The 27,825-nt window shown below is 32.8% G+C and overlaps 1 protein-coding gene across 1 annotated transcript in view; it reads left to right on the top strand.

Moving 5' to 3' along the window:
* The first annotated feature begins 4,894 nt into the window (after positions 1 to 4,894).
* LOC100920529 (transmembrane channel-like protein 1) overlaps positions 4,895 to 27,825 on the top strand; it is a 58,168-nt gene continuing 35,237 nt past the window's right edge. The window contains exons 1-4 of the mRNA XM_031945331.1: positions 4,895 to 5,034; positions 21,163 to 21,307; positions 22,220 to 22,414; positions 26,977 to 27,156. Coding sequence (XP_031801191.1) covers positions 4,895 to 5,034; positions 21,163 to 21,307; positions 22,220 to 22,414; positions 26,977 to 27,156 — 660 coding nt within the window. The remainder of the gene's footprint in view (positions 5,035 to 21,162; positions 21,308 to 22,219; positions 22,415 to 26,976; positions 27,157 to 27,825) is intronic.

Raw genomic sequence — 27,825 nt, forward strand, 5'->3', positions numbered from 1 at the left:
CCAAAATGAAAACTCCAAGAAATATTGTAGCTAAATTCCAAAATTATCACATCAAGGAGAAAATATTGCAAGCAGCCAAAAAGAAACAATTTAAATATCAACGAGCCATATTCAGGATTACCCAGAACCTAGAAGTTTCTATTTTTAATGATTAAAGGACCTGGAATATGATATTCTGTAGGGCAAGTAAACTTGGACTATAGCCAAGAATCAACTACCCAGAACAACTAAGAATTTTCTTTCAGGGGAAAAGAAGGATATTCAATGAAATCGGGGATTTTTGATTTTTTTTTTTGATGAAAAGAGCAGAGCTGAACAGAAAACCTAAAATTCAAATACAGAAATCAAGAGAAGACTAAAAAGGTTAAAATGGAAGAAAAAAAAACAACAACTATATTTTTTAAAAGTTAAAATGTTTATATCCTTCCATAGGAAGATGATATGAGAATTCTTGAAACCTGTAACTTTGTTAAGGGTATATTTAGTGGGTATAGGTATAATTTCATTTTATTATTATATTATAAAAAAGAAACTAGGGATGGAAAAAGGATTGTATTGGAGGTAGAGGAAAGGGGAGGTAAAATGGGATAAATTATATCACATGAAAAGGCAAAAAAGAAAACCTACTACAGTTGATGGAAAGAAGGGAGGAAGGTGAGCACTATCTAAACCTTAATTTCATCATATTTGGCTCAGAGAGAATATCAGACATATTTAGTTTGATGTAGGAACTTGTCTAACTCTATGGGAGAATAGGAAGGGAAAGGGGAAAGAAAGGAGAGGCTAGTAGAAGGAAGAACAGAAGTAGAAGGAAGAAAGGGATAGGAAAAAGGGGAGGGGATGTAAAAGGGAAGGGAAGATTGAGGGAGGTGATGGTCAGAAGCAAAACACTGGTGAGGAGGGAAAGGAGGAAAGGATAAATATAATTTGGGAAAAATAGGATGGCAGAAAATACAGAGTTAGTGGTTTTAACTGTGAATGTGAATGGGATGAACTGTCTCATAAAAGCAAAGTGGATAGCAGACTGGATTAAAAGCCAGAATCCTACAAACTGTTGTTTATAAGAAACATATTTGAAGCAGAGAGATATACAGAGTAAAGGTAAAAGGCTGAAGCAGAATCATAAAATGTTTCAGCTGAAGTAAAAACAAACAAACAAACAAAAAAAAAAACAAAGGTAGAAATCTTGACATCAGATCAAGCAAAAGCAAAAATAGATCTAATTAAAAGAGATAAGGAACAAAACTAAATTTTGCTAAAAGACACCATAGACAATGAAGTAATATCAATACTAAATATGTATGCACCAAGTGGTATAGCATCCAAATTCCTAGAGGAAAAGTTCAGAGAGCTGTAAGAAGAAATAGACAGCAAAACTGTACTAGTGGGGGATCTCAACTTTGCTCTATCAGAACTAAATAAATCAAACCACAAAATAAACAAGAAAAAAAGTTAAAAAGGTAAATAGAATTTTAGGAAACGTAGCTATGATAGACCTTTGGAGAAAATTGAATGGGGGCAGAAAGGTATATACTTTTATTTCAGCAGTACATGTAACTTACACAAAAATTGACCATTTGTTAGGGCATAAAAACCTTAAAATCAAATGCAGAAAGGCAGAAATAGTGAATGCATCTTTTTCAGATCATGATGCAATAAAAATTACATGTAATAAAGAATTGGTGGAAAATAAACCAAAAATTAATTGGAAACTAAATAATATAATCTAAAGAATGAGTGGGTGAAACGATAAGTCATATTCACAACTGATAATTTCATCAAAGAAAATGACAATCATGAGACAATATACCAAAATTAATGGGATGCAGCCAGAGCAGTTCTTAGAGGAAGTTTTATATCTCTAGATCCCTACTTGGATAAAATAGAGAAAGAGAAAGTCAATGAATTGGGCATGCAACTAAAAAAAATGTTAGAAAAAGAATAATTAAAACCCCTAATTAAATGCCAGATTTGAAATTCTGAAAATGAAATGTGAGATTAATAAAATTGAAAGAAAGACAACTATTGAAGTAATAAAACTAAGAATTGGTTTTATGAAAAAAACAACACAATAGATAACCTTTTAGTTAATTTGATTAGAAAAAGAAAAGAAAATCAAATTGCCAGTATCAAAAATAAAAAGGGTGAACTTTTCACCACTGAAGAGGAAGTTAAGGTAACAATTATGAGCTATTTTGCCCAACTATATGCCAATAAATCTGATAATCTAAGGGAAGTGGATGAATACTAACAAAAAATATAGATTTTCCAGATTAACAGAGGAGAAAATAATTACTTAAATACTCCCATTTTAGAAAAAGAAATTGAACAAGCTACTAATTAACTCCATTAGAAAAATAATGCTATAACATATCTGTGAGAAACTCTAGTAACACAATTACCTTTCCATAAATTTTTCTGAGAATCTCCTTGCCTTTTTTTGTCTTACCCTGTTTGCTCTTACAACTAAGAAGTTAAAACTTTCTGATAATTCTCTGTTGAGCTTCCTTGAGAGCAAGGATTTTGATCTCTTTTTTGATAGCATGAACACCTTTAAAAATGTGTTGAAGCTTGTGCATTTTCTAGGAGTAGAGGAAAAATTCTTAAACACATTAAATAAAATACATAGGAATACAAAGGCAACCAATTATATCAAAATGAAATTATATCTTCAACAATGAGATGAACCAAATAAGTTCCAATAGAGCAGTAATGAATTGAACCAGCTACACCCAGCGAAAGAACTCTGGGAGATGACTATGAACCACTACATAGAATTCCCAATCCCTCTATTTTTGTCCGCCTGCATTTTTTAATTTCCTTCACAGGTTAATTGTACTCTATTTCAAAGTCCAATTCTTTTTGTACAGCAAAATAACTGTATGGACATGTATACATATATTGTACTTACCTTATACTTTAACATATTTAACATGTGTTGGTCAACCTGCCATCTGGGGGAGGGAGGGGAAGGAGGGGAAACATTGGAACAAAAGGTTTTGCAATTGTCAATGCTGAAAAATTACCCATGCATATATCTTGTAAATAAAAAGCTATAATAAAAAATGAAATTATAAAGATATTTTTAAAAGAATAAACTCATGGACCTCAGATCAAGAACCCCTGCTTATATTTTCACTTTGCCTTTTTATTATTTTCAATACCTCTATAAGTAAAATAGTGGTGGCAGCAGCCTATGAAAAGTGATGTGTGTGAGGGATCCATTCCAGGATGCTTAAATAAATCAGGGTTGATCTGAGGCAAAATTGTAAAGGGAAGCAAATTTATCTTCAGCACTGGGTTTGGTTTTATTTTCCTTATTTTTCTTCACATGCTCTCTTCTTCTTCTCCATACTAAATGGTTAGGGCTATTTAACCTAGAAAATGGAATACTTAGTTGTGAGCAGAGCTTTCTTCAAGTATTGGAAATATTTTCTTGGACAAGGAGGATTATACTTCTTCTTGTACACAAAGATTAGAAATAGAAGCAATGGGTAGAAGTTATAAAGAGGCCTTATTAGATTTGATGTAAGGAACAAGAAAATTTCTGACAGAGTTAACCTAAAGTGCAATGATCCTTTTTACAAGAGAAGAAGTATTTAAGTAAAAATTAGATGGACGTTTATCAGATATTCCAGATTTTCTTTGTCTAGCAGAGTGCCTGGCACATAGTAGGCCTTAACAAATGTTTGTTGACTGGTAGCTTGATTAATGTAATAGTGCTATAGAAATGGCCTTATATCAGGACAGTGACTTCTATTTTCAGTTCAGCAGGGCTGGATAAACAATAACAACACATTGATTCATTGTTGGTGGAGTTGTGAACGAATCCAACCATTTTGGAGAGTAGTTTGGAACTATGCTCAAAAAGTTATCAAACTGTGCATACCCTTTGATCCAGCAGTGTTACTGCTGGGATTATATCCCAAAGAGATTATAAAGAAGGGAAAGGGACCTGTATGTGCACGAATGTTTGTGGCAGCCCTTTTTGTAGTGGCTAGAAACTGGAAACTGAATGGATGTCCATCAGTTGGAGAATGGCTGAATAAATTGTGGTATATGAAAATTATGGAATATTACTGTTCTGTAAGAAATGACCAACAGGATGATTTCAGAAAGGCCTGGAGAGACTTACACGAACTGATGCTAAGTGAAATGAGCAGGACCAGGAGATCATTATATACTTCAACAACAATACTAGATGATGACCAGTCCTGATGGATCAGGCCATCCTCAGCAACGAGATCAACCAAATCATTTCTAATGGAGCAGTAATGAACTGAACTAGCTATACCCAGAAAAAGAACTCTGGGAGATGACTAAAAACCATTACATTGAATTCCCAGTCCCTATATTTATGCACACCTGCATCTTTGATTTCCTTCACAAGCTAATTGTACAATAATTCAGAGTCTGATTCTTTTTGTACAGCAAAATAATGTTTTGGTCATGTATACTTATTGTGTATCTAAGTTATATTTTAATATATTTAACATCTACTGGTCATCCTGCCATTTAGGGGAGGGGGTGGGGGGGGGGAAAGAGGTGAAAAATTGGAACAAGAGGTTTGGCAATTGTTAATGCTATAAAGTTACCCATGTATATATCCTGTAAATTAAAGGCTATTAAATTAAAAAAAAAAAAAAAAAAAAAAAAAAAAAAAAAAAAAACAATAACAACAGCAAGGATAAAACTTGAATTTCAGAATGTCTTGAATTTTGAATATATCAATGTTGCCAATCAACTGGGCAATTATTATCTAAATTATTATCCAAAGAAAAACAATGGCTTTCATGCCCAAAGTCATAACCCAAGTTTGAAAATAAAAATTTTGTTGTTTTCTTTTGCATTTAATGATATTCCTTTCAGGATTTTTATCCTTGGGTTTTAGGGTATGGCACAATATTCTGTCCTCTTTTACGGCTATTACGACAATAAACGAACAATTGGAGCCATGAATTTCAGGATGCCTCTCTCCTACTTTCTGGTGGGAATCATGTGCATTGGATACAGCTTCCTGATTGTCATCAGAACGTAAGTTCTATCTGTCCTCAGAGAAGAAAATTATTACTCTAACCAAAAAAAAGATGGGGAATAGATAGAGGATTTATTTGAGAACTGAGTAAAGTGTTGTTTTGTATCCAGAAAATATGCAGATGAGAGGAGATGATATACAGTTTGAATATCAGGACTGATGTGAGATTGATATTGTTCCAATATGGTATATAAGTCCTTCACATCATTTCATTTTGCTTAAATTGATAGCTGGCCATTTATCCCATTACCAACTTGAGAATTTTTAACTAATATAATATTATCTTTTAGTACTTTAAGTGGACTTCTTAAACTTTTGCTACTCAAACTCCCTTTCACTGGAGAAATGTTTACATATCCCTAGAAGTTTGAGTATATGAAATAGTTATAGAAATCAAACATTTGCTGATAATAAATTATAATTTTGCAACCCCCACATTTAGTTACAAGATCCTACATAAGACCTCAGAATTTAAGAAGCTGAACTTAGAGATATAAGGAAATTGCTCAGTATATGTTCAGAAAACAGCCGTTGACCTTTATTCACTCAGAAATATTTGGGTTAAGTTCTTTTTGCTTGTTTTAAGAAATTTGAAATATGTTTTCTTATTTTTTTTAAGTAAAGTAGAATAATCATTAAACCAATTATTTCAGCAATATGCAATAGTAGAAAAACATGTGGTCTCCAAAGACATCACCAGAATACTATCTTTGCATATGTTTGTATTCTTTTGGAAAAGGATACATTTCATCATAAAGAAAGATTTCAGTTGGAAACAAGATCAACTTTGTTTTCATTTTTGCTTTTTTCATTGCACAAAATATATTTTTCAATAATTAAGAAATCTATATAGCATTGTAAGTTCTTGTCCCAGTTTATTGTTGTTTAGTTAGTCGTGTTTCAGTCTTCATAACTATTTGATGTTTTCTTAGCAAGTACTGGAATGGTTTGCTATTTCCTTCTCCAGCTCATTTTACAGGTGAAGAACTGAGACAAACAGGGTTAAGTGACTTGCTCGGGATTACTTACCTAGTAAGTGTCTGAGGATGGATTTGAATTCAGGTGCTATTAACTACAGGGTACCATTGTACTATTATCTTAACTAGTAGTCAATAATATATATTAGTTTCAACCATTAATATATGCTAACTTTACTTGAGAATTAAGTTTGCACAACACTCACCTGCAGTGTACCAATCTATTACCAGTATTCGCTAGCTTATCTTTTTGATAAGTACAGAGTTTTCTTCACAGTTGTTTTTGGGGGCTTCCTGGTGTTCCAGAAAGACAAAGTACCACCATAGAACAACATGTGAGATAGTTCTCTAAATGGTTTAGACATAACCATTTTGCTGAAATTAGAATTAACATTTAATTTATTAAATATTGCTTTGATTTTTAACTTCCTGACTAATGTGGTATAAGCTATTTGTCCTTTACCGCTATTCAATAACATTCAGTAACTTGGAAAGAGTGTTAGATGATACCAATGTAGCCTTGATTTTTTTTATTGAATAATCTGAGGCTTGCAGAGGTAGTGTTTATTTATTAATTTAATAATAGCTTTTTATTTTCAAAACACATGCAAATATAGTTTTCAACATTTACCTTTGTAAAACCCTGTCTTCTAAATCTTCCCTTTTCCCTTCCCCTTTCCCCTCCCCTAGATAGCAAGCAATGGAACCTATATGACATTTCTATAAAACTAAAATAATGAATAGATAAATAAGTAAATAAATACTTTAAAAAAAAGTGTTCTAACTTGGGAATCTTACTGGTACTAAGATTATTCTCAAAACGCTGAATAAGTGACTAGCAGAATATTATAAGGATGTGTTGGCTACTTAAGCATTCAAGGAATTTTCATCTTTTTCAACCAAAGTTTCTCTTGAGAGTCTCTTTCTTGCACCTAATCTACTGTTTTACTGTTTTAATGCACTCTTCCATTATTTGTGGAGTCTTTAATGTGGAGGGAAATGTTTAAATATTTTCTTAATTTGGGGCCAGTCAATCAATAAATATATATCAAATACTTATTATGCGCCAAGCAGAATAAGTACAAAAAAGAAAGATGGTCTCTGTCCTCAAGATTTTATAATCCAATAGGGGAAGACAGCACACCAAAGGAAGATGAAAAGGGGAGGAGGTGACTTGGGAAAGTCAAGAAAGAGTTTCTTGAGGCATGATGGAAAAGTCAGAGAACTACTCAGTTCTGTAGCTAGGTAAGAAATGAGATGTTCCAATGATTGCACTATAGAAATTCATGTGTATGGAGTTCATTTGAATTTTTTTTAAAAATAATAATGATTGTAGTATATAAAAAGTTCAAGAAACATAATTTCTGTATAACTAATAATTGTATTAATTATAACAAATGAGTAATTAATAAAAGGATGGTCATTTGGCCAGCTCTCCTGCACAAAAAACAGATCACTGAGGCCTATTGAAGCTTTTATGACCTTGGAAGAGAGCTTAAAGACAGACAGCAATCCACTATAATAGGTTAGCAACTAATGAGAGAATGAACATTATACTGAGAGGTGGACCTCTTCTAATGAAGGGCTGGAGTATTGACTCTGACCATTCTCAGGTCTGGACACTAGGACCAAGCCTAAGTAGAACACAATGGGCTTCCCCACTTAGGTGGTATCTGAACAAGACTGAAGAGAATTTTAAATTCAATTTTATTATGTGCCCAATTCTTCAGGGGCTGACTTGAGTAAAGAATGAGGAAACAGGAAAGAAAAAATTTCTGGATCTTCCCAATTGGTTTTAATGTAAGAAATGGTCATTTCTATCATGATGGTCAAAGAGATAGCCCACTGTAGTGAATAGAAAGTTGATCAGAGATCAAGAGATCAAAGATCAGATCAAGTCCAAATTTTGACAAAATGCTGACTGGACAAGTCATTTCACTTCTCATTGTTTTATTTCATGAAAGTCTATCCATGTTGTTGTTTTTTTTTTCCCCCGATTCCAACATTCTTAGTAAAATAAATAAATTTAAAATGAAACAAAGAAAAAGTTTCTAACAAATATTACTATCTAATTTAGATTATATCCATTCCACAGATAGAACTGGCCTCTAACCTATGGGTGGCTAGAGCCAAACAGAGTATATTAAAGACAGAAGAGTCAGGAATCAAACAAAAGTTTAATTTCAAAATGAAGAAAATGGCTTGTAAGCATGTTCACACATGTTCTGGAGCCTTGCCACAAATGGAAGATACCCATATAGTTATGCAGGGAGCTGTAGCCTGACAATGATAGGTAATGAGATTGATTCATATCAAAGATTCATGACCAGAAACAACTCTGAATTTTTTTTTTCTGTGGCTGAGATCTTCCAGAGAGTGAGTGCAAAGGATTGTTGATATGTCAAGCTCAGGACACAGCCTGCTCTCTAAGCTTTAGCTCTGGAAAATAGGTATCTCCTAATATCTTGATATTTTCTCCTTTTGCCAAAGGGAGGATATCTGGGGGGCAATGCAATAATTATCACCAATATAACATCTCCTTGTGTTCTAATAACTCATTCTCAATACCCATTTAACTAGCACATTTTGAACCCCCAGATGTCTCATGTAATTTTTTTGTCCTTAGATACCTTTTCTTAGACAATAGCCTTATTTTCAGGACAGTTCTATAATGAATTCTGCTTCTTTCATTCCAAATCTAAAGGTTCCTATATAATTCTAACAATATAATTTAATACAACCACTTAAATTTGGTTTTTCAATCTTGAAACTTCCCAAGAATTTCATTTTATGTACCATTTGTTATTTCTGTCCTTACCCAAGTCTTGTACCCAATTTAAGAATCTTTTAAAATATATATGAGCTACTTTTCTATTTTTTAGTCAGTATCAGAGTTTTAATAATTACTGCCTTATACTATAGTTTAAGATCAGATATTGCTAAACCTCATTTCTTTATATTTTTATTAATTGCTTTGCTATTCTTGAATTTTTATTCTTCATTTTTATTATATTTGCCTACCCATGAAAATTTTATATTTCTCCCATTATTCAAAGCTGATATAGTTTCTGAGTTTGTTTTTGGCAAATATACTTCTAGGTATATTAATATTGCTGATAGTAAGGAAAAGCCATTTAAATCTATATTTTCACTTTTTGAAATACAAATGAGTTTTATATTTTATCAAAAGCTTTTCTACATTTTTAGATATAATAATAGACTTTTAAAAATTATGATTGATGTAATCAATTACACTGATATTCTTGGTATAAATCCTACTTGTTTATAATATAAAATTTTTGTAATGTATTGTTGTAATCTATTAGCTAGTATTTCATTTAGAATTTTTACATCCTCATTCATTAATAACATTGGTCCTAAATTTTCTTTTCTCTGTTTTTATTCTTCTGGGTTTTAAGTATCAGTACTGTATTGTTTTATAAAAGGAGTAGGTAGATTTCCTTCTTTGTCTATTATTACAAATAATTTATTTAATATTTGAATTAGCTAATGTTTAAATGTATGTTAGAATTCATGTGTAAATCTTTCTAGTCCTAATCCTTTTTTTCCTTAGGAAGCTTATTTAAATTTATCAGACAGATTCTTTAAAAATTGGAAAATAATTTCATTTTTTTACATTTATTTAAAGTTATCCCCATAATTTATGAGTAACTTCATTAATCCTTAATTAATGAATCTTTAACCCAGTTTTGAGAACTTATTACTAAAACATGCTAAAAATATGTACTAAATTTTGTAACAAATTATTGTAAAATGTGGTGAATTTTGGAAGCAAATCATATACATATGTAGTTCTTAGAGAAAACAGTTAATCTTGTTGCTTTCTGTTGGAATACATGGGAGCCACTTGACAGTGGCTGCCGGAGATCCAACCCAGATCTGCAGAATGAATCGCCTCTTGTGAGAGGATGATACAAGGAGACTGAGAAGCAGTTGCTGTTCTCTGAAGGCTCTGACTGAAAGGCTGTTGAGTTATCTGACCTCTCACCTCTTCCCTCTGCCTCCAATTTATCTCATTCTCAATCTGCAACACCTGTGTGAGCAAAGGCTGCCTTGCAACTATTACACATGTTATGATCCATAGCTGTAGAGGCTCTTGGAGAATTGACCTGTCCCTCAACAATTACCCATTTTTTATTTTTTTTGCTGTTATTTTCCCCCCACAATATGGTCTGCACACTAAGAAATGCAAGCAGCACTATCATTTCTGGATGATTGTAACAGGTATTGAGCTTGTTTTCACAATATCATGGAGGCAAACTTTCAAACAGAGAAGAGGATTGTAGCTCAAAATTTACTATTCTATTTAATTAGAAAAACAATTTTAACACCTTTAAAAAACTATTAATGTTATTATACATTTCTTTGTAGCCAATTATTTTTATAAAATTTGGTATCGAGTAAATAAGATGTTGAAACAATGTTTATAGTTTCCCCATGAAGCCATACTTTTGTTGCTTAGATATTAATTTTGATTGGATGGTACATTTTTGATGAATGGTACATTTTTCCAATCTAGCTTGGGGGAGAGCCTATACATTTTCTTTTTAAAAGATTTTTATTCTCTTTTGTTTTCATATTACTTAAATTTCCCCTTATGTCCTTCCTGCTTCCTGCTCCCAGAGATCCTTTATAACAATTTATTTTAAAAAATAGGAAGAGAAAAATTGTGCAAAACTAATCAATATATTGAAAAAATATTGCATTATGTGCAATATTCCATACCTGGAACTCTCCTCCCCCTTACAACAAATGGGGATGTCTTATATCTCTTCTTTGAAGCCAACCTTGTCATTTTAACACACACATTTTTCACTGTCTTGCGGTCATTATCCCATTTTCATTGCTTTAATCATTGTATGATTTTGTTTTCTTGGCTCTCCTTACTATACTTTGCATTAGTAATTAGAAAATTTTTACATTGTATTTTTGTTTTATTACTTTTTCTACACATTTTCTACTTTTGGTATCATTTGATGAAAAATATGGGTTAAAATTGAAAGATGTTCTTACTAGCATCCTATTATAGTAACTCAGAGATGTTCCAGTATGAATATACTATTTGACAGATTTAGTATTGTACTTACAAAACTTCTTGAATTTTTGAAAATTTCCCTATAAAAGGGAAAAGAGAAACATACATGTAACAATTCCATGTATCATACTTGGGGGAAAAACTCCCTTATCTCTGTCTTATTTTGGCATGATGATTCTGACAACCAATCATATAGTCACATCAAAAGAGTATCAAAAGCAAGATTCAAAATTAAGCAGGTGGGAATTTTCTTTTTCAGAAAAAAAAATAGCACAATAAGAAAATTCAGAAATCAGGAGGATCCTACCTTAGGCCATGCCAAACTCAACCCAAACAGACAACAGCACATCCCATTTTCTACTACTGACTTTATAGAAATTCAGACAAGTATGCCTGTAAATAAAACTCAAAGTAATAATAAATTATAGTCCCAGTAATTTTTACCTTAAATAGCAAACTTTCACTAACGACAAATTGGGATTTGAATATCTTTCTTGATATTTCCCTGATAGTTAATATTTTATTAACCCTTATAAATTAAAACTACCCCATATTCAGTAGCTTCAGATATAATACCTGAAGCTTTACTCATAATTAATATATTGAAACTTTAAATCACTCCATATACTTTCACAATAGTCAAGAATTTCAAAAAATTTAATAGCATAATAAGCTTGTTGTTATCTGCTTTACAGTAAAATATACCTCATTAAATATTTAACAGTTTTCAAATAACTATTTTTATCACATCCTTTTAAAAGTCTCATTCACATGTAACTGATTCCACATTAAAAAAAAAAGATATTTTATCTAACAGCATTTCTGTTACAATGGTCTCTTAAATTTCACAATCAGAATTTAGAAATTCAGTAATAACATAAACAATATCACACATTTTAAATATGAAACAAAACTTCAGATGATATAAATTGTGTTTCTGAATTATCACATGTAAAATTTTGATCCTCACAACAACCCTGATTCAGTGTCCTAAAAAAATGAGGCTATTGATCTTGCTGTTTATTTTTAAAATGTTTATAAAATTTAATTATTACTTTTCTACTTCAATAAACATTTATTTTTTCCACATAATAGTATTTCATTTTTTCCAATTATCTGTAATAAGTTTTCAACATTTACTTTTATAATATATTGATTTTCATTTTTTTTCTCCCTTCATCCTTTCATTGTCTCCTTCCCAATATGGAAAGCAATTTGATATAGGTTATGTATGTACAATAATATTACACATATTTCCACATTAGTTATGGTGAAGAAGAATCAGAACAAAAAGGAAAAACTAGAAGAAAGAAAAAAAAATGTTTAAGTGAAAATACATAGTTTGATATGCATTCAAACTCCATCATTCATTCTGTGGATGTGGATAGCAATTCCATCATGAGTGTTTTGGAATTGTATTAGATTATTGTATTACTAAGAAAAGCAAGGTCTATTAAAACTGATCATGACACAATGTTCATGCAAGCAATTTGTGTATTTGTAAATATTCATGTATTTTACTTAGATTTATTGGCATACAGTTGGGTTAAATAGTTACTAATTATTGTTTTAATTTTCTCCTCTTTGGGGATGAATATATCCTTTTCTTTTTTTATATTGATAACTTGCTTTTCTTCCTTTTTAAATCAAATTAATCAATTAACCTTTTTTTTTAATAAAACCAACCTTTAGTATTATTTATGAATTTAATCATTTTGATTATTCAGCTAGTTTTCAATTGTTCAATAGTTTTCAAGTTAGTTCAACTTTTCTTACTTTCAGTTTTATTAATCTCCCCCTTTGATTTTCAGAATTTCTCATTTATTATTTAAATGGAGACATCCTTTTTTATAAGGTTTTTTTTTTTCATAGGTTGAATTGGGCAAATGGAAGCTAATTACTCTATGAGACATCAGGAATTTGTCAAGCAAAATTAAAAGGAATAACACAAACTTAGCTGGGCATAGAAATTTATCTTACTCTATAGGGAATATAGGGTTTTTCATTGCATGCCCAATTCATTGATCTCCTCTTTTTCTGTTTTATTTATGTAAGCATTTAGAGATATAAAGTTTTCCCTAGATACTAATACATTATTGGTCAAGTTGTGAACTGATCCAACCATTCTGAAGAGCAATTTGGAAGTATACCCAAATGGCTATCAAACTGTGCATACCCTTTGAACCAGGAGTGTCTCTACTGGGCCTGTATCACAAAAATAATCATAAAAAAGGGGAAAAGGACCTTTGTGTGAAAAATTTTTTGTGGCAGCTCTTTTTGTAGTGGCAAGAAATTGTAAACTGAATGGATATCCATCAGTTGGAGAATGGCTCAGTAAGTCATGTTATATAAATATTATGAAATATCATTATTCTATAAGAAACAATCAGCAGGATGATCTCAGAGAGGCATGGAGAGAATTATATGAATTGATGCTAAGTGTAGTGAATAAAACCAAGAGAACACTGTACACAGCAACAACAAGATCATATGATGATCAGTAATGATGGAAGTGGCTCTTTTCAACAGAGAGATGATTCAGACCGAGTTCCAATGATCTTGTGATGAAAAGAGCCATCTACACTCAGAGAGAGGACTGTGGAAACTGAGTGTGGATCACAACACAGCATTTTCACTTTTTTTTGTTGTTGTTTGCATACATTCTGTTTTCTTTCTCATTTTTTTTATCTGATTTTTCTTGAGCAACATAATTGTTGAAATATGTATAGAGGAATTGCACATGTTTAACATATATGTAACAAGTGGTATAGCATCCAAATTCTTAGAGAAGTTAATAAGTTATAGATAGAAATAGATAGCAAAACCATATTAGTGAAAGACCTCAACCTCCCTATCTCAGAATGAGGTAAATCTACCCACAAAATAAACAAGAAAGAAGTTAGAAGGTGAATAGAATTTTAGAAAAGTTAGATATGATAGACCTCTGAAGAAAACTGAATAGGGATAGAAATGAATAAACCTTTTGTTCACCATTACATTGCACATACACAAAAATTGAGCATGTATTAGGGAATAAAATCCTCACAATTAAATGGAAAAAAATCAGAAATAGTAAATGCATCTTTTTTAGATTATGATGCAATGAAATTTACATATAATGAAGCGTCATGGGAAAATGGAATAAAAGCTAATGGGAAGATTAAAAATCAAATCCTAAAGAATGGGGATGGGTCAAACAACAAATCATAAAAACAATCACTAATTTCATCCAAGAGAATAACAATAATGAGACAACGTACCAAAACTTATGGGATGTGGCCAAAGCAATACTTGGGGGAAATGGTTTTTGTCTTGATAATTGAAAAAATCTTTTTCATTAAGCTTTTTATTTTCAGAACACATGCATAGATAATTTTCAACATTGATTCTTGCAAAACTTTATGTTCCAAATTAGTATTGATATTACTTCATTGTTTATGGTGCCTTTTAGCAAGATATATTTTTCTTCATTATCTCTTAATTAGATCTAGTTTTGCTTTGTTTGAGATCCAGATTGCAATCCCTGATTTTATTTTTTAATCTCAGCAGAAGCACAATATATTCTACTCTAGTCTTTTACCTTTTTTGTGTGTGTATCTCTCCACTTCAAATGTTTCTCATAATCCACTCTGCCATCTGCTTCCATTTTATGGAAGAGTTCATCCCATTCACATTCACAGCTCTGTTTACCGATTTTGTATTCCCCTCTGCTATATTTTTTTCTCCATCTTATACATTTTTTCTCTCTTTTCAACCAGTCCCTGCTCACCAGTGTTTTGCTTTTTACCACTGTCTTCTTCAATCTGCCTTCCCTTCTATCACCCCTTCCTCATTTTTTTTCTCCTTTCCCCTCCTACTTCTGTCCTCCCCTTCTATTAAACCCCTTCTTTTTCTTTCCTCTTTCTTTTCATACTTCCCTATAGAGTAAGATAAATTTTTATGGAACTTCCAGCCAAGATGACAGAGAGGACACACACATCTACTTAATCTCCATCTTTGCTCTCAGAATTTATTTCATGACAAGCCTCAGAATTAGTGCTTGACTGAAAAAAACCCCCACAAATAATTACCAACAGAAGACATCTTTGAAATTTGCCAGAAAAAGGTCTGTTTTTGCTCGAGGGCAGGGATGATTGGACCAGGCAGAGGCTGAGGGTAGGGAGTGGCAGCGAGAGTACAGCAGGTAGTTCACACTGAGCAGACTGGAGGGGGGTAGGGTGTGATCTCAGCTGTGGGAAAGAATTTTAAGCCACAGAATGGATATTTTGCCTTGGCAGCAAGCCAGTAGACCAGCAGAGAAGCTGCAAACACAGGAGGTAAAGACTACAAGCCTGAAAAGTTAGGGTCTCTTGGGACCTGACCACACCCACTCAGAGTGTCTCAGCACACTCTAAAAGTCTCAGAGTCTCAGAGTGCAGATGCAATGTAGCCATTGCTATCCCTCTAGTGCCTCACTGCTGCCCCCCACAGTCTGTAGAGAAAGCTTGGTAATACCATCCAGCTTCACCATCCCCTCCCCGCCAAAAAAAGCAGACTACATTTGTTTTTTTTCTAGTTTGTCTTCTTTGATTCTTCTCTGACAAAATGAGAAAAAAATTTAAACAGACTCTAACTATTAATAGCTTCTATATGGATAGAGAGCAGACTTTAAACCCTGAGGAGACTAAAAACAGATTGTCTCCAGATGAATAGCCAAAGGGGGATATGATCTGCTCCTCAACACATAAGACTCTCCTAGAAGAAATTAAAAAGGCTCTCATAAGAGAGCTAGAAGAAAAATGGGGAAAGGAAAGGGAAACTTGGCAAGAGAGCCTGGATAAGTCATCGCATTCATTTAAAGACAGAGTGGATTAAGAAATCAAATCCTTGAAAAACAGAATTAGTGATTTGGAAAAAGAAAATAGCTCTCTAAAAAATAAAATTGGCGAAATGGAAAAAAATTCCATAGAACAAAACAACTCACTTAAAAACTCAATGGGACAATTAGAAAAAGATATTAAAAAAGTGACTGAAGAAAATAATTCATTGAAAATCAGAATCTAACAAATGGAATTGAATGATTCGAGGAGACAACAAGAATCAGTCAAGCAAAACCAAAAAAATGAAACAATGGGAAAAAAAATGTCAAATACCTTCCAGGTCTAACAGACCTGGAAAATAGATCTAGGAGAGACAATCTGAGAATTATAAAACTCTCTAAAAAATAAGATGAAAAAAAGTCTGGACACTATTTTCCAGGAAATTATCAAAGAGAACTGCCCAGAAGTTATAGAAACAGAGGGTAAAATAGAAATTGAAAGAATTCATCAATCAAAAGGGATCCCAAAATCAAAACTCCAAGAAATATAGTGGCCAAATTCCAGAACTATCAGACAAAGGAAAAAATACTTCAAGCTGCTAGAAAAAATCAGTTCAAATAGAGAAGGGCCACAATAAGGATTACTCAGGGCTAGCAGCTTCCAAATTAAAGGATCAAAGGGCCTGGAATATGATATTCCAAAAGGCTAAGGAACTCGTTATACAACCAAAAATAACTTACCCCGCCAAAATGAGCATTTTTTTTCCAGGGAAGAAGATGCATATTCAATGAAATAAGTGAATTTCATCTATTTTTGATGAAAAAACCAGAACTAAACAAAAAAGTTTGATCTACAAACATAGAACTCAAGAGAAACCCAAAAAGGTAAAAAGAAATCTTGGGAACGATGTTTCTTCTATGAAGATATATTAAGAATACATGTATACTTTGTTCTAAAAACTAGAGGTAGAAAGGAAATTGTATCCAGAAAAGGGTAAAGTGGGGGTACCACATCTCATGAAGAGGCAAAAGAAAGCTATTATGTCTGAGAGAAAAAATGGAAGGGGATGAACATAGTGTGTATATTACTGCCATCAGAATTGGCTTAAAGAGAAAAATATTAGACATATTCAATTTATGGGAGTTAGTCCTGCTTATTAGGACAATTGCATCCTGGCAGAACTGGACAATCATCCTGACAAACTGAATGTAAAACTCTCTGACTACAGTTCTTAAAAGTTGTTCTGCTTGATTGTATTTTAAATCTTTCAAGGATGCAGAATCTAGCTCACAATAGAAACATGATACTGATATTTGACATTATACAAAGACAGAAACACAGACAAAATGGCAAGGCAGCTACAAACAGAAATGACAATTCTAATTTTAACTGGTTTAACTGAGGCACACAGGTTTTTGAAGCATGCAGTTAAGTACACAGTTGCAATTCCACTGAGGCACACAGTGAGATGTACAATTATGTTTACCAGAGATTTTTGGATGAACCAAATCATAGAAAGGGTCCTAGAATTTTCTTCCTAAAGAATATAGAGCTCAACCAAGGTGAGGTTTGGAGAATAGAAGTAGGGACAAGGGCAGAAGACTCACCAAATGAATGTGTGAGTGGGGGGAGAGGGCAGTATTGGGCTCCTAAAAAATAACTCTCCAGGAGTGCCTATTTCATTCCTACTGGTAAAGAGAGTCCAGTGTGATCTATTTCATGTTCAATCCCATTTCTGATACCAATTAATGTCAATCAGTTGAATCAGGCCTCTAATCTGTAGATTGCTGAAGTCAAACAAAACAGGTTAGAGACAGGAGAGTCAGGAATCAAATAGATGTTTAATTTCAAAGTGAGAAAAATGGCTTGTAAGCTCATGTTCCAGAGCCCTGCCCCTAGTGGAGGGAACCTTCTTTAGTGTGGGGAGATGTCCATTTTTGCTCTGGCTGAGTTTATCTAGAGGGTAAGTCCAAAGGATTGCTGTTATGCCAAGCTCAAGGGCACAGCTGACTTGCTGGATCTTATCTCTAGAAAACAGAGTATCTCCTAACATCTTGACAAAGTCTAGGTTTGTCTTTATTCACAAACATGGACTTTAAGGGAGAAATACCAAAATAGTATAATAAATAATTAGTCAATATTATTTATCTGAAATCTCATTGCTACAACCCTACTACAGTGTTAATTTTGATGAAGTCAAGGAAAATATTGTTTTGTAATAGATAGAATTAGATTCAAGAATTATAGGATATATTGAGTCAAGTCAAAACTAATGTCTGACTCCAAGTTTCCATAACTGAGAGTGGCTTTCAAACTCTACATTGATAAATTCATGAAAGAATGTTTCACTAAGGTAATGGGATCCAAACATTACTGTATTTTGATATAATAGTAACAAAAACAACTTTTATATAGTGCTTTAAGATGTAAAAAGAGCACTGTCAATATTTTCTCATTTTATCCTTACAACAACTTTAAGAGGCAGGTACTATTATCTGAATTTTATAATTGAGGACTAAGATAGGCAGAGGTTAAGTGAGTTTCCCACAGTTACATAACCTTTGTTTAATGCCTAATGAATTATTATATTATATATGTTACCTAATTTAGACAAACATTGACTGACTGATTGATTACTTGATGAAAACCTCAGGTGGACTATACCTTGAATTCAAGGAAGTTGCAGTTGACAAGAGCCTTGCACCTCAGTGGAATGTCTTTCTTGGCCTTTTCCACTTTTGTCGTCACTTACCCTCCCTTCATTGTTAGTGTATTTCTATGATACTAGTGGCCTATATTTCAGTTCTTTTATGTGATTTATGAAAAAGGGCTTTGGGGTATATTTACAAAATATTAGAAATTCAAACAGCATATTACATAATGTAATAACAAAATTAAAAACAAACAAACATGGTTTATAATTGTCTCATAAAATTTTTCATGCCTGTACTATGTGGCATGGATAGCTCCTTGGAAAAGGAGTCTAAGCTAGGTATAAAATAATCTCGACCATCTTGAGGCAAAATTAAAAGCTAAACAAAGTTTGTTCTCAATGCCTCCCACTCTTCTCAATATTCTCAATGGCATTCCAGTTTTTCTTCCTAAGTCTTTTTTTCTTATCAACTTTCTCACTATCACCGTCCACTACCACCCCTGCCCCAGCCAACCTTTTCTTTTCTTTTACCCTTCTTTCAACTTTTCTGTTTTATGTCTTATTCAGGGTTTTCTCTCAGATAAAGATAATTAGCAGTAAGGAGATAGCTGAATAAATGGTTTGTCTCTCCCAGATTACAGATTTGAGGACTCTGGACCTCAGTTTTCTCCTCTATAAGGAGGTAATTTTATTAGATGAATTCTGAGGTTGGGTCCCTTGTAGAGATAGAGTGGTGGACATAAAAAAAGAAAAATCTGAGAATGAAGCACTTAGGTAGTGCTCTGTGATTGTAAACAATTCAATTAGTCTCAGATTGATTTTTTTTTCTATTGCAAACTGTGCAAAATAATAACATCTACTTCAAAGGATTGTTGTGAGGATCAAGTTAGATTAATATATGAAAGGTGCTTTGTTAATTTTGACCTATAAAAATATTTATCACCACTACCACCATTATCATCATTGTCAACATATCATTTGAGCTACTTTTTACTACTCTGTCTAGGAGAAAATTCTTAACATAAGGATAAAAGACAAATGGACACAGAATAGTTTCATTTATAAAGCTCTTAGAGAATTTTGTTTTTATCACATTGTGGTTCTCTTTTTTTTTTAATCAGGTGAATTTTTGTAGAATGTAATGTCTGCAATTCTAATAATGAATAAACTGATGATGATAGAAATAGAGGTGAAGTATATGGAACCATTAAAACCAAACCACAAGTAAATATCACTTGTGCTCTGTTGCAGGGAGGGGGGAACCTGTCTCTATCTCTACCTCTAATTTGGATGACTATAACTATTTACCATTAAAAATATTTAAAAATCTAGTTCTATCAACTCAGGGCAAATTTTGAAACTATATAAACAAAAAAATGTTTTTGATAGAATTTTCTTTTGATGGAGGATTTAAAAATTAAATAAAGGATGTTTTTCCTTTTACTAAACCTGTAATTTTATTTTACATTTAGTATTACAAAATGCTAAAAACTCCAACAGTATATTACATAATGTAATAACAAAATTAAAAACAAACAAACATGGTTTACAATTGTCTCATAAAACTTTTTTATGGGAAGAAATTCTCTCCAAAGTTCAAGATCTAGCATTTACCCTATAATTTATACTTTTAGAGGATTGTCTGAGGCTTTGAAAAGTTGTGCCCAGAGTTACAGACTTGAGGCATTTTCATGGGCTTTCCTTCATGACTAGAATACTCTCCATAATCCTCTTCCACCTATTGGTTTCCCTGGTTTTCTTCAAATTCCAGCCAGCAGAATACTTTCTATAGGATGGCTTCCCTAATCCTTTGATACTGTAGTCTTACCTCTGTTGACTATCTCTAATTTATTTTTAATTATATCTTGTTTTACATTACTATTTCAATATTTTCTCTTCCATTAAATTATGAGCTCCTTTAGAATGAGGATTGGTTTTTTGCCTTTATTTTTATGCCTCATGCTTTAGCCCAGAGCTTGCCACACAGTAGAAACTTAATAAAAGCTTAACTATTAACTGTTATTAACTATTAACTGACAGCCTATGTTTGTCAGAGACAACTCTTAAATCAAGGTTTTCCTGATTTCCAAGCCTGATTCTCTATCCAGTGGGGCCATTTCAAGTCATCTTGATTTATACCTTGCCAATGGACTCTGATGACTCTGGAGAAGAGTGAGACATAACTTTATGCAGCGCTTCCTCACAAAAATCCAATTCACTCGCAAGTCAAAATACTGTCATAAAATCATTGATCTTCAAGAATAAAAAATGAATAACAGCAATCCACTGTGCTAGAAGATAATTGAGAAACATAAAAATATAGGCCTCTAAAAATTTTCCTTATACAGCTCTAAAGCTATTGTGTTAGTTTAGAAACATAAAAGCATTTTATATACCTTAGTTTGCTCAAAAAATGTTCATGTTTGGAATCCATAGGAATGTTTTCATTCCAGGAAAAAAGAAATGAAAAAAAAACCTGGAGCAGAAAAATCTTTTAGAGGAAAAATGTTTCTCTTCCCTCTCATATATTTCTTCTCAGTTTTTTCCCCCTTGAATTTATCATCTCTACTTTTGCCATAATGGAACCTTTTTATCTTCTCTTTTGAAGCCCAAATTCTAAATTTGCTTTTTTGTCTTTACAGAATGGCAAAGAACCTTGGTGAGGATGGAGGTGGGGATGACAACACTTTCAATTTCAGCTGGAAAATGTTCACAAGCTGGGACTTCCTGATTGGTAATCCTGAAACAGCAGACAACAAGTTTAACTCTATCATCATGAACTTTAAGGTAAAGGGATTTTTCTACTATTTTTTTTTTATTTTTTTATTTTTATTTATTTATTTGCAGAGGCTATTGCAGTCAAGTAACTTGCTAGGAAGCTAGCTAGTGCTAGCTAACAAGTGCTAAGGTCAAATTTTAACTCAGTTCCTCCTGACTTCAGGATTGTTCCTTTATCCACTGTACCACCTAGCTGCCCCTACTAAATTTCTGAGAGCAAAATCTTTTCACTATCCCAAATTATCTTCTATGGTCTAGCAAAATATCTTCAGGATGAAAGAAAAGATTGACTCATCATATCTGTTCAACAGTATCTGGGGACAATTCCTGCTGTGATAGTAAAAATCCACTGACATTTTCCAGCATTAATGTCATAGCATCATCCTATTTCCTTTATTTCCACAATAATAATATTGACAAGAAGTGAGAGATTCATCATTCATGATTTTAACACTAGAACAAAAGCCACTGTTGTGGAAAAGAATAGGAGACTTGGAATTAGTTACCACTTATAAGTTCTGGTACCTTGAGCAAGCTGCTAACTTTTCTGAGGATGTTTGTTTCCTCCTCAGTCAGAGATAGTACAACTTTGGATATCAGAGAGTTGGATTCAAATCCTACCTCTGAAGCATAATGAAAATTGAGCACATAACTGAGACTGCTATTGCAGAACAACTTTAGCTCTGCTTTGGTAGAAAAAAATTTCCTCATTGGGAGTTATTGCTTAAAGCAATCATAGGTCTTCAAGTAGCATCTCTATGTGGCATAGCATCTCTTCCTAAGTATCTATCTCATTTATTATGTAGATCCCTGGAGATTAATAAGAACTTTGATTTTTCAACTTTCAATTTCAGCAAAGCTCATCTGAAGCCATGCTCCTTTAAATAGCTCAGTTATTCCTTTTTTTTCTCCTCTCTATAGGAAGCGATTGATGAGGAATTTGCAGCCCAAAGGGAAGAAAATGTCCACTTGATCCGATTCCTGAGATTTCTTGCTAACTTCTTCTGTTTCCTCACACTTGGTGCAAGTGGATATCTCATTTTTTGGGCTGTAAAGAGATCTCAGGAATTTGCGCAGCAAGACCCAGACACCCTTGGGTGGTGGGAAAAAAATGAAGTTCGTTCCTGCATGCTTCCTATGTTTTTGGAATGTCATTTTACTATTTTGTGGACTATGGAACCTACTTTGGCTTTTTTTCTTTTCTCCCCTCCATTTATTTGACTTCATTCTCTGAATTTTCCATTCAATTATGTTCCTATTCCTGTGTCTTCTGCATAAGAGGATAGTGCTCCAGATATAGTACTTGATGTTTGCTAATTAATCAATTTTAAGTATATCACTTAACTTTCCTGGGTCAAAGTTTTCTCCATTGTAAAAGGAGCATATTTGATTATCTTTGTCTTTGACATAATTACAGGAATCTAGAGTTGGGAAGGACTGTAGTTTATCTAGGACAGTCCTCTTATTTCACATATGAGAAAACTAAAACTCAGGGATATATTCAAAGGACATATAGACAATTGAAGAACTAGGATTTGACATAGGTCAGGGACTGAGTTCAGATAGTGAAAATAACATGGGGATGAGTGGAAAGGACAATGGGGGGATGGTACTGAAAAGAAGGCATAATAGGAAGTTAAAGCTATAAGTAAAAGATTCTTAGAATTTTAATGGTTGACCCTGGGCTTCAACAATGTGAGTTTCTTGGCTGCTGAATAATGGCTCACTCAAAAGACTAATGCAGATAAGTTAATTTACAGATTAAGTACAGTTAAGTTTAATCTAAAGCTGAGAAATAATGATAATAATATTAATTTATGGGTGTCAAAGTTTTTCATTTTACTTTCTACCCTGCTTCACCTCTTGTTCCTTGCCATCATCCTACAGAACACTTCTTTTTATCGTAGTGCCAAGAGATTTGTAAATGAATAGCCACATTATTCCCCTGATCCCTTCTGACTTTCTCCTTCCTTTCCCATCACTATTTCATAAATATGCCCAAAGTCTGAGTAAAATACCAGTAACCAGTGTTAGAGCAAACTGCAATATATAGGAAGAATGGAGACAACTGAATGATTTTAAGAATCTGCAATAGCTAACATCTATTTTGACTGTTTGTAGGTTTTATAGTCTCTCTCTGGGTTATCATCAGCTCCTACAGTCTCAATGATCATAAATATCTCACCGTGCTCTTTCCAAATCTATAAATTCTATATAAATCTAGTTCTTATGTCTCTCCTGGAGGATAACCAGGTGAATAGTGAATAGAGTGCTGGGCCTGCAATTAAGAAAATCTCAAATCCAGCCTACCACTAGTTGTATGACTCTGGACAAATGACTTAATCCTGTTTGCCTCAGTTTCCTTATCTGTAAAATAAACTGGAGAAGGAAATTATAAATAACTCCAGTATCTGTGCCAAGATGGGGGGGGGGGGAGGGAAGGGAGAGTCACAAATGGGAGCAAGATACAACTGAAACAACTAAACAATAACAGCTTTCTCTTGAGCTTTAATAACACATCAACTGCCTATGTGGTGCTTCATATGCACATACCTCAAATTCAAATTGTCCCAAATCTAACTCATTATAATTCCCTACAAACTCTTTTCCTAACTTCTCTATTTCTGCTAAGGACTTCACCATTCTTTCATCACTAATCCATTCGATGACTCTATGATACTCAGTCACCATAACTCTCCCCTCCCATGTTATTTAATCAGTTCCCTAATCTTGTCCCTTCTACTTCTATGATATTCCTCATGCTCATCATTCCTTTCTTTCCATTACATGACCAAACTGTCATCTTGGTTTAGATCCTCCCTTATCACCTCATTCTAAACTATTGCAATAAAATCATTCTCCATTTCTCCATTTCCAGTCTCTTCCCTTTCTAATTTTCTCCATCATTGACAAGTTTATTTTTTTTCAGGTGCATTTCTGATCATCTCACTTTCATGAAATTACAATGATTCCCTATTGCCTCTAAATAAAGGACCAACTCTATCGCATATTGAGCTTTTTCTAATCTAGCTACCTTTCTGGGATTAATTCATATTATTCTCCTTCACCTAATTTGTGTTACAATCAAACTGGCCTATAATTGTTCTAGATACATGACATTCCATCTCTTTCTGTGCATGTTCCAGAGACCATTTTAAGTTCCTAGAATGTTCTTCTCCTTTCTCACCTTCGCCTTTTTAAGCTGCAACTAAAGGATGACTTCCAATACAAGTCTGTTCTGATCCTTCCAGTTATTAATACTTCTTCTCCCTCACTACTTTTAATATTACATAGAAATATTTACTTTGAATATATTTAAAATGTACTTTTATGCATATATATTGTAACCTTAAGGAGGAGAATTCAAGAGCTATTTCTTCTCTCTCTCTCTCTCTCTCTCTCTCTCTCTCTCTTTCTTTCTCTCTCTCTCTCTGTATCTATAGCAGCTAGTTTATTGCCTTATGTATAATAGGTGTGTTTAATAAATACCTTTTGGAAGAATAGACAAATAATAAAATTGGCGATATTTAGGATCAAAATTTCAAATCTAGAAAGGAACTTAAAGATCATGTTATTTATCATTCATTTTGAAACTGAAGTCAATAAAGAGAAAGTCTTACCCAAAGTCACACAGTTAAGTGTTTACTAAGCCAGGCCTGAAACCTGCATCTTCTGACTTTTAGTTAATTTTGTCTTTACTTTGGTACTCTTGTTTGCCTTCATAAAAAGGAAGACATTACTGAGTCTATTGATTCTCAAACAGTTCTTAGCTTTTATTTAATATACCATTCTAAAACAGTTCTGATATTGTACAAAAGAAAGAAGGCTCTACATATTTAATAAGCTTACAGTAAGTTTGAGTGTGTTTGTGTGTGTGTATGTGTGTGTGTTTTAACCTTCTTTTGGGTTCTAGATGTTCTAGGTTTTAAAAGAAGCTGACATTATTTTTGTTACATAATTTCTGTTTTGAAGAGATATGAAAGATTGTGGAGATCAAAAAAATGTCTAGTTTTCCATCTTATAGCTTATGTGACTCTTGTGTTAATCTTATAGTTATTTTCTCTTCTTGTAAAATGTTTTGTAAACTCTAATAAGTTATATAAATGCTATTAAAGCATCACAGAGTACTTTCTACTGCCTCCTCCTTCTACTGCTTCTTTTCCACTCTTCTTCCTTCTCCTCCTCCTTCAGGTAGTACCACTATTTTTTTTCCCTGATACTTGACACTTCCTAGGTACTCATCAAATATTGATTGGGTGATTGGCAATTTTCATAAATTGGTGATAAGATAGCCTGAAAGAATTGAATAGAAGAGATTTGGGCTAGTTGGAAATGAGATTAGTGGTTCAGAGATTTAAAATGTGTAATTATCTACTGCATACATATATAACAAATATTATATAGATTATTATGAGATGTTATAGATAGATATATAATAGATAATAGTTTAGATAATAATATAATAGACAATAGATTATATAACAGACACTGTTCCTTATATTCTGTTACTCCCACTTAAGTGATTTATTGAATTATACTAAAAAATGAGAAAGTTGAACTGAATAATGTGTATCATTAATTCTATGATACTCCTGCTCTATGCCAGCAAATAAATAATTAAATTGTAAAAAATGAGAATACACCAAAAGGAAAAAAAAGGCACAAATTTTTACAAATAAAAAAATTATTTAAGGCTAAACAAGAATGTACAATATATTTATTCTTTGAGGTCTTATATGCTCCTAGGAAAAATGGAGAAAAAAACAGATTTCTTAATCAACTTCCATAAAAAAATCACTTCGAAGCAGAAATTTGCAGCATAACATTGGTTCTGTTACAACTAAAGTCATCTTCCATATGAACATAATAATATATAGTCATAACATAACAACATAGTTATTGAACCTTGAAAGTTAATTAGCCATTTAATTTAATTTTAAAAGTTCTATTATGCTTTAAAACACACACACACATATCCCAGTAAACATATTGAGAGTTTAGCCTTACTTTTGCCCAGACTCACAATCACCACTACCTGGACAACCTGATGACATACTGTTTCCAATTCTAGCTCTGACAACTGTAATTAAGTCATCACTAATATTTCTGTAAAGAACTTGTTAATTGAGTTTCCCTTCTAGGGGTATGCTGAAATCAGATCTCCTGAAAATCTTATATTTGGCAGGAATTGGCAAATACTATAAATCAGACTTCAATTTACTGCTTTGATAACTGTTTAGACTTAAGAAAGTGATAGGGAAAATATGAATAATGTAGATTACAAAATATATACATACATTTTTTCCCTCAAAAGCATATCCCTGAATATCTCTGCCTGTGACTGTAACTAAAACACTCTTCATAGTCAACCACTCCCAAAGTAGAAGGTAAACTCCCTGAATGCAGAAACTATATAATTTATATAGTATTTGTATCTCTAATTTATATCTATAATCAGTTAGCTGATAAATTATTAAGTACCTCTTCAGGCATATAGTAAGAACTTAATATATGATATTTATTCATTTAGATAGACTAAGGTTATAACACAAAATCATTCTCTTACTATATAGGACTAAAGAAAACTGTCAATGAAAAGTCTTAGGAAAAGGGAAAACTTTAACATCTCTCAAATGGTTTCTTTCCAGTTTCATTTATTTATTTAATTATTTTTGCAGATGAATATGATCATGTCTCTCCTGGGCATGTTCTGTCCAACCTTATTTGACTTATTTGCTGAGCTGGAAAACTATCATCCCCTTATAGCTTTGAAATGGCTATTAGGCCGCATCTTTGCTCTTCTTCTTGGCAACTTGTATGTATTTATTCTTGCTTTGTTGGATGAGATCAATAACAAGGTAAGTACTGCTTTGGGATTATTGATCAGCATATGCTTCCAATCACAAGACTGCTAGGATGTCTTTGACAACTATATTTGTCTTTCCTTTTATAAATTATTATTTATCCTTTATATAGCTTGTTGTGAATATATGTTTGCTTGTTATCTCCCAGCTTAAGTAGTAAGCTCTTTGAGGGCAAGAACTACCTTTTGTCCTCTTTTTGTATCCCTGGTACTTAGCAGAGTACCAGGAACATAACTGGTGCTTAATAAATACTTATTGAATTTAATGACCTAGAAAAAATAACAACAAAATTCATATGGAAAAACAAAAGGTCAAGAATTTTAAGGGAATTAATGAAAAAGAAATCAAATGAAGGTGGCTTAGCTATACCAGATCTAAAATTATATTACAGAGCAGCAGTTACCAAAACTATTTGGTATTGGCTAAGGAATAGATTAGTTGATCAGTGAAATAGGTTAGGTTCAAAGGACAAAACAGTCAATAACTATATCAACCTAATGTTTGACAAACCCAAAGACCCCAGCTTTTGGGATAAGAACTTACTGTTTGACAAAAATTGCTGGGAAAATTGGAAACTAATATGACAGAAACTAGGCACTGACCCACACTTGACACCTACACTAAGATAAGGTCAAAATGGGTTCATGACCTAGGCATAAAGAA

The sequence above is a fragment of the Sarcophilus harrisii genome, chromosome 1 (genome assembly GCF_902635505.1).
Source record: "Sarcophilus harrisii chromosome 1, mSarHar1.11, whole genome shotgun sequence".
Taxonomy (NCBI): domain Eukaryota; kingdom Metazoa; phylum Chordata; class Mammalia; order Dasyuromorphia; family Dasyuridae; genus Sarcophilus; species Sarcophilus harrisii.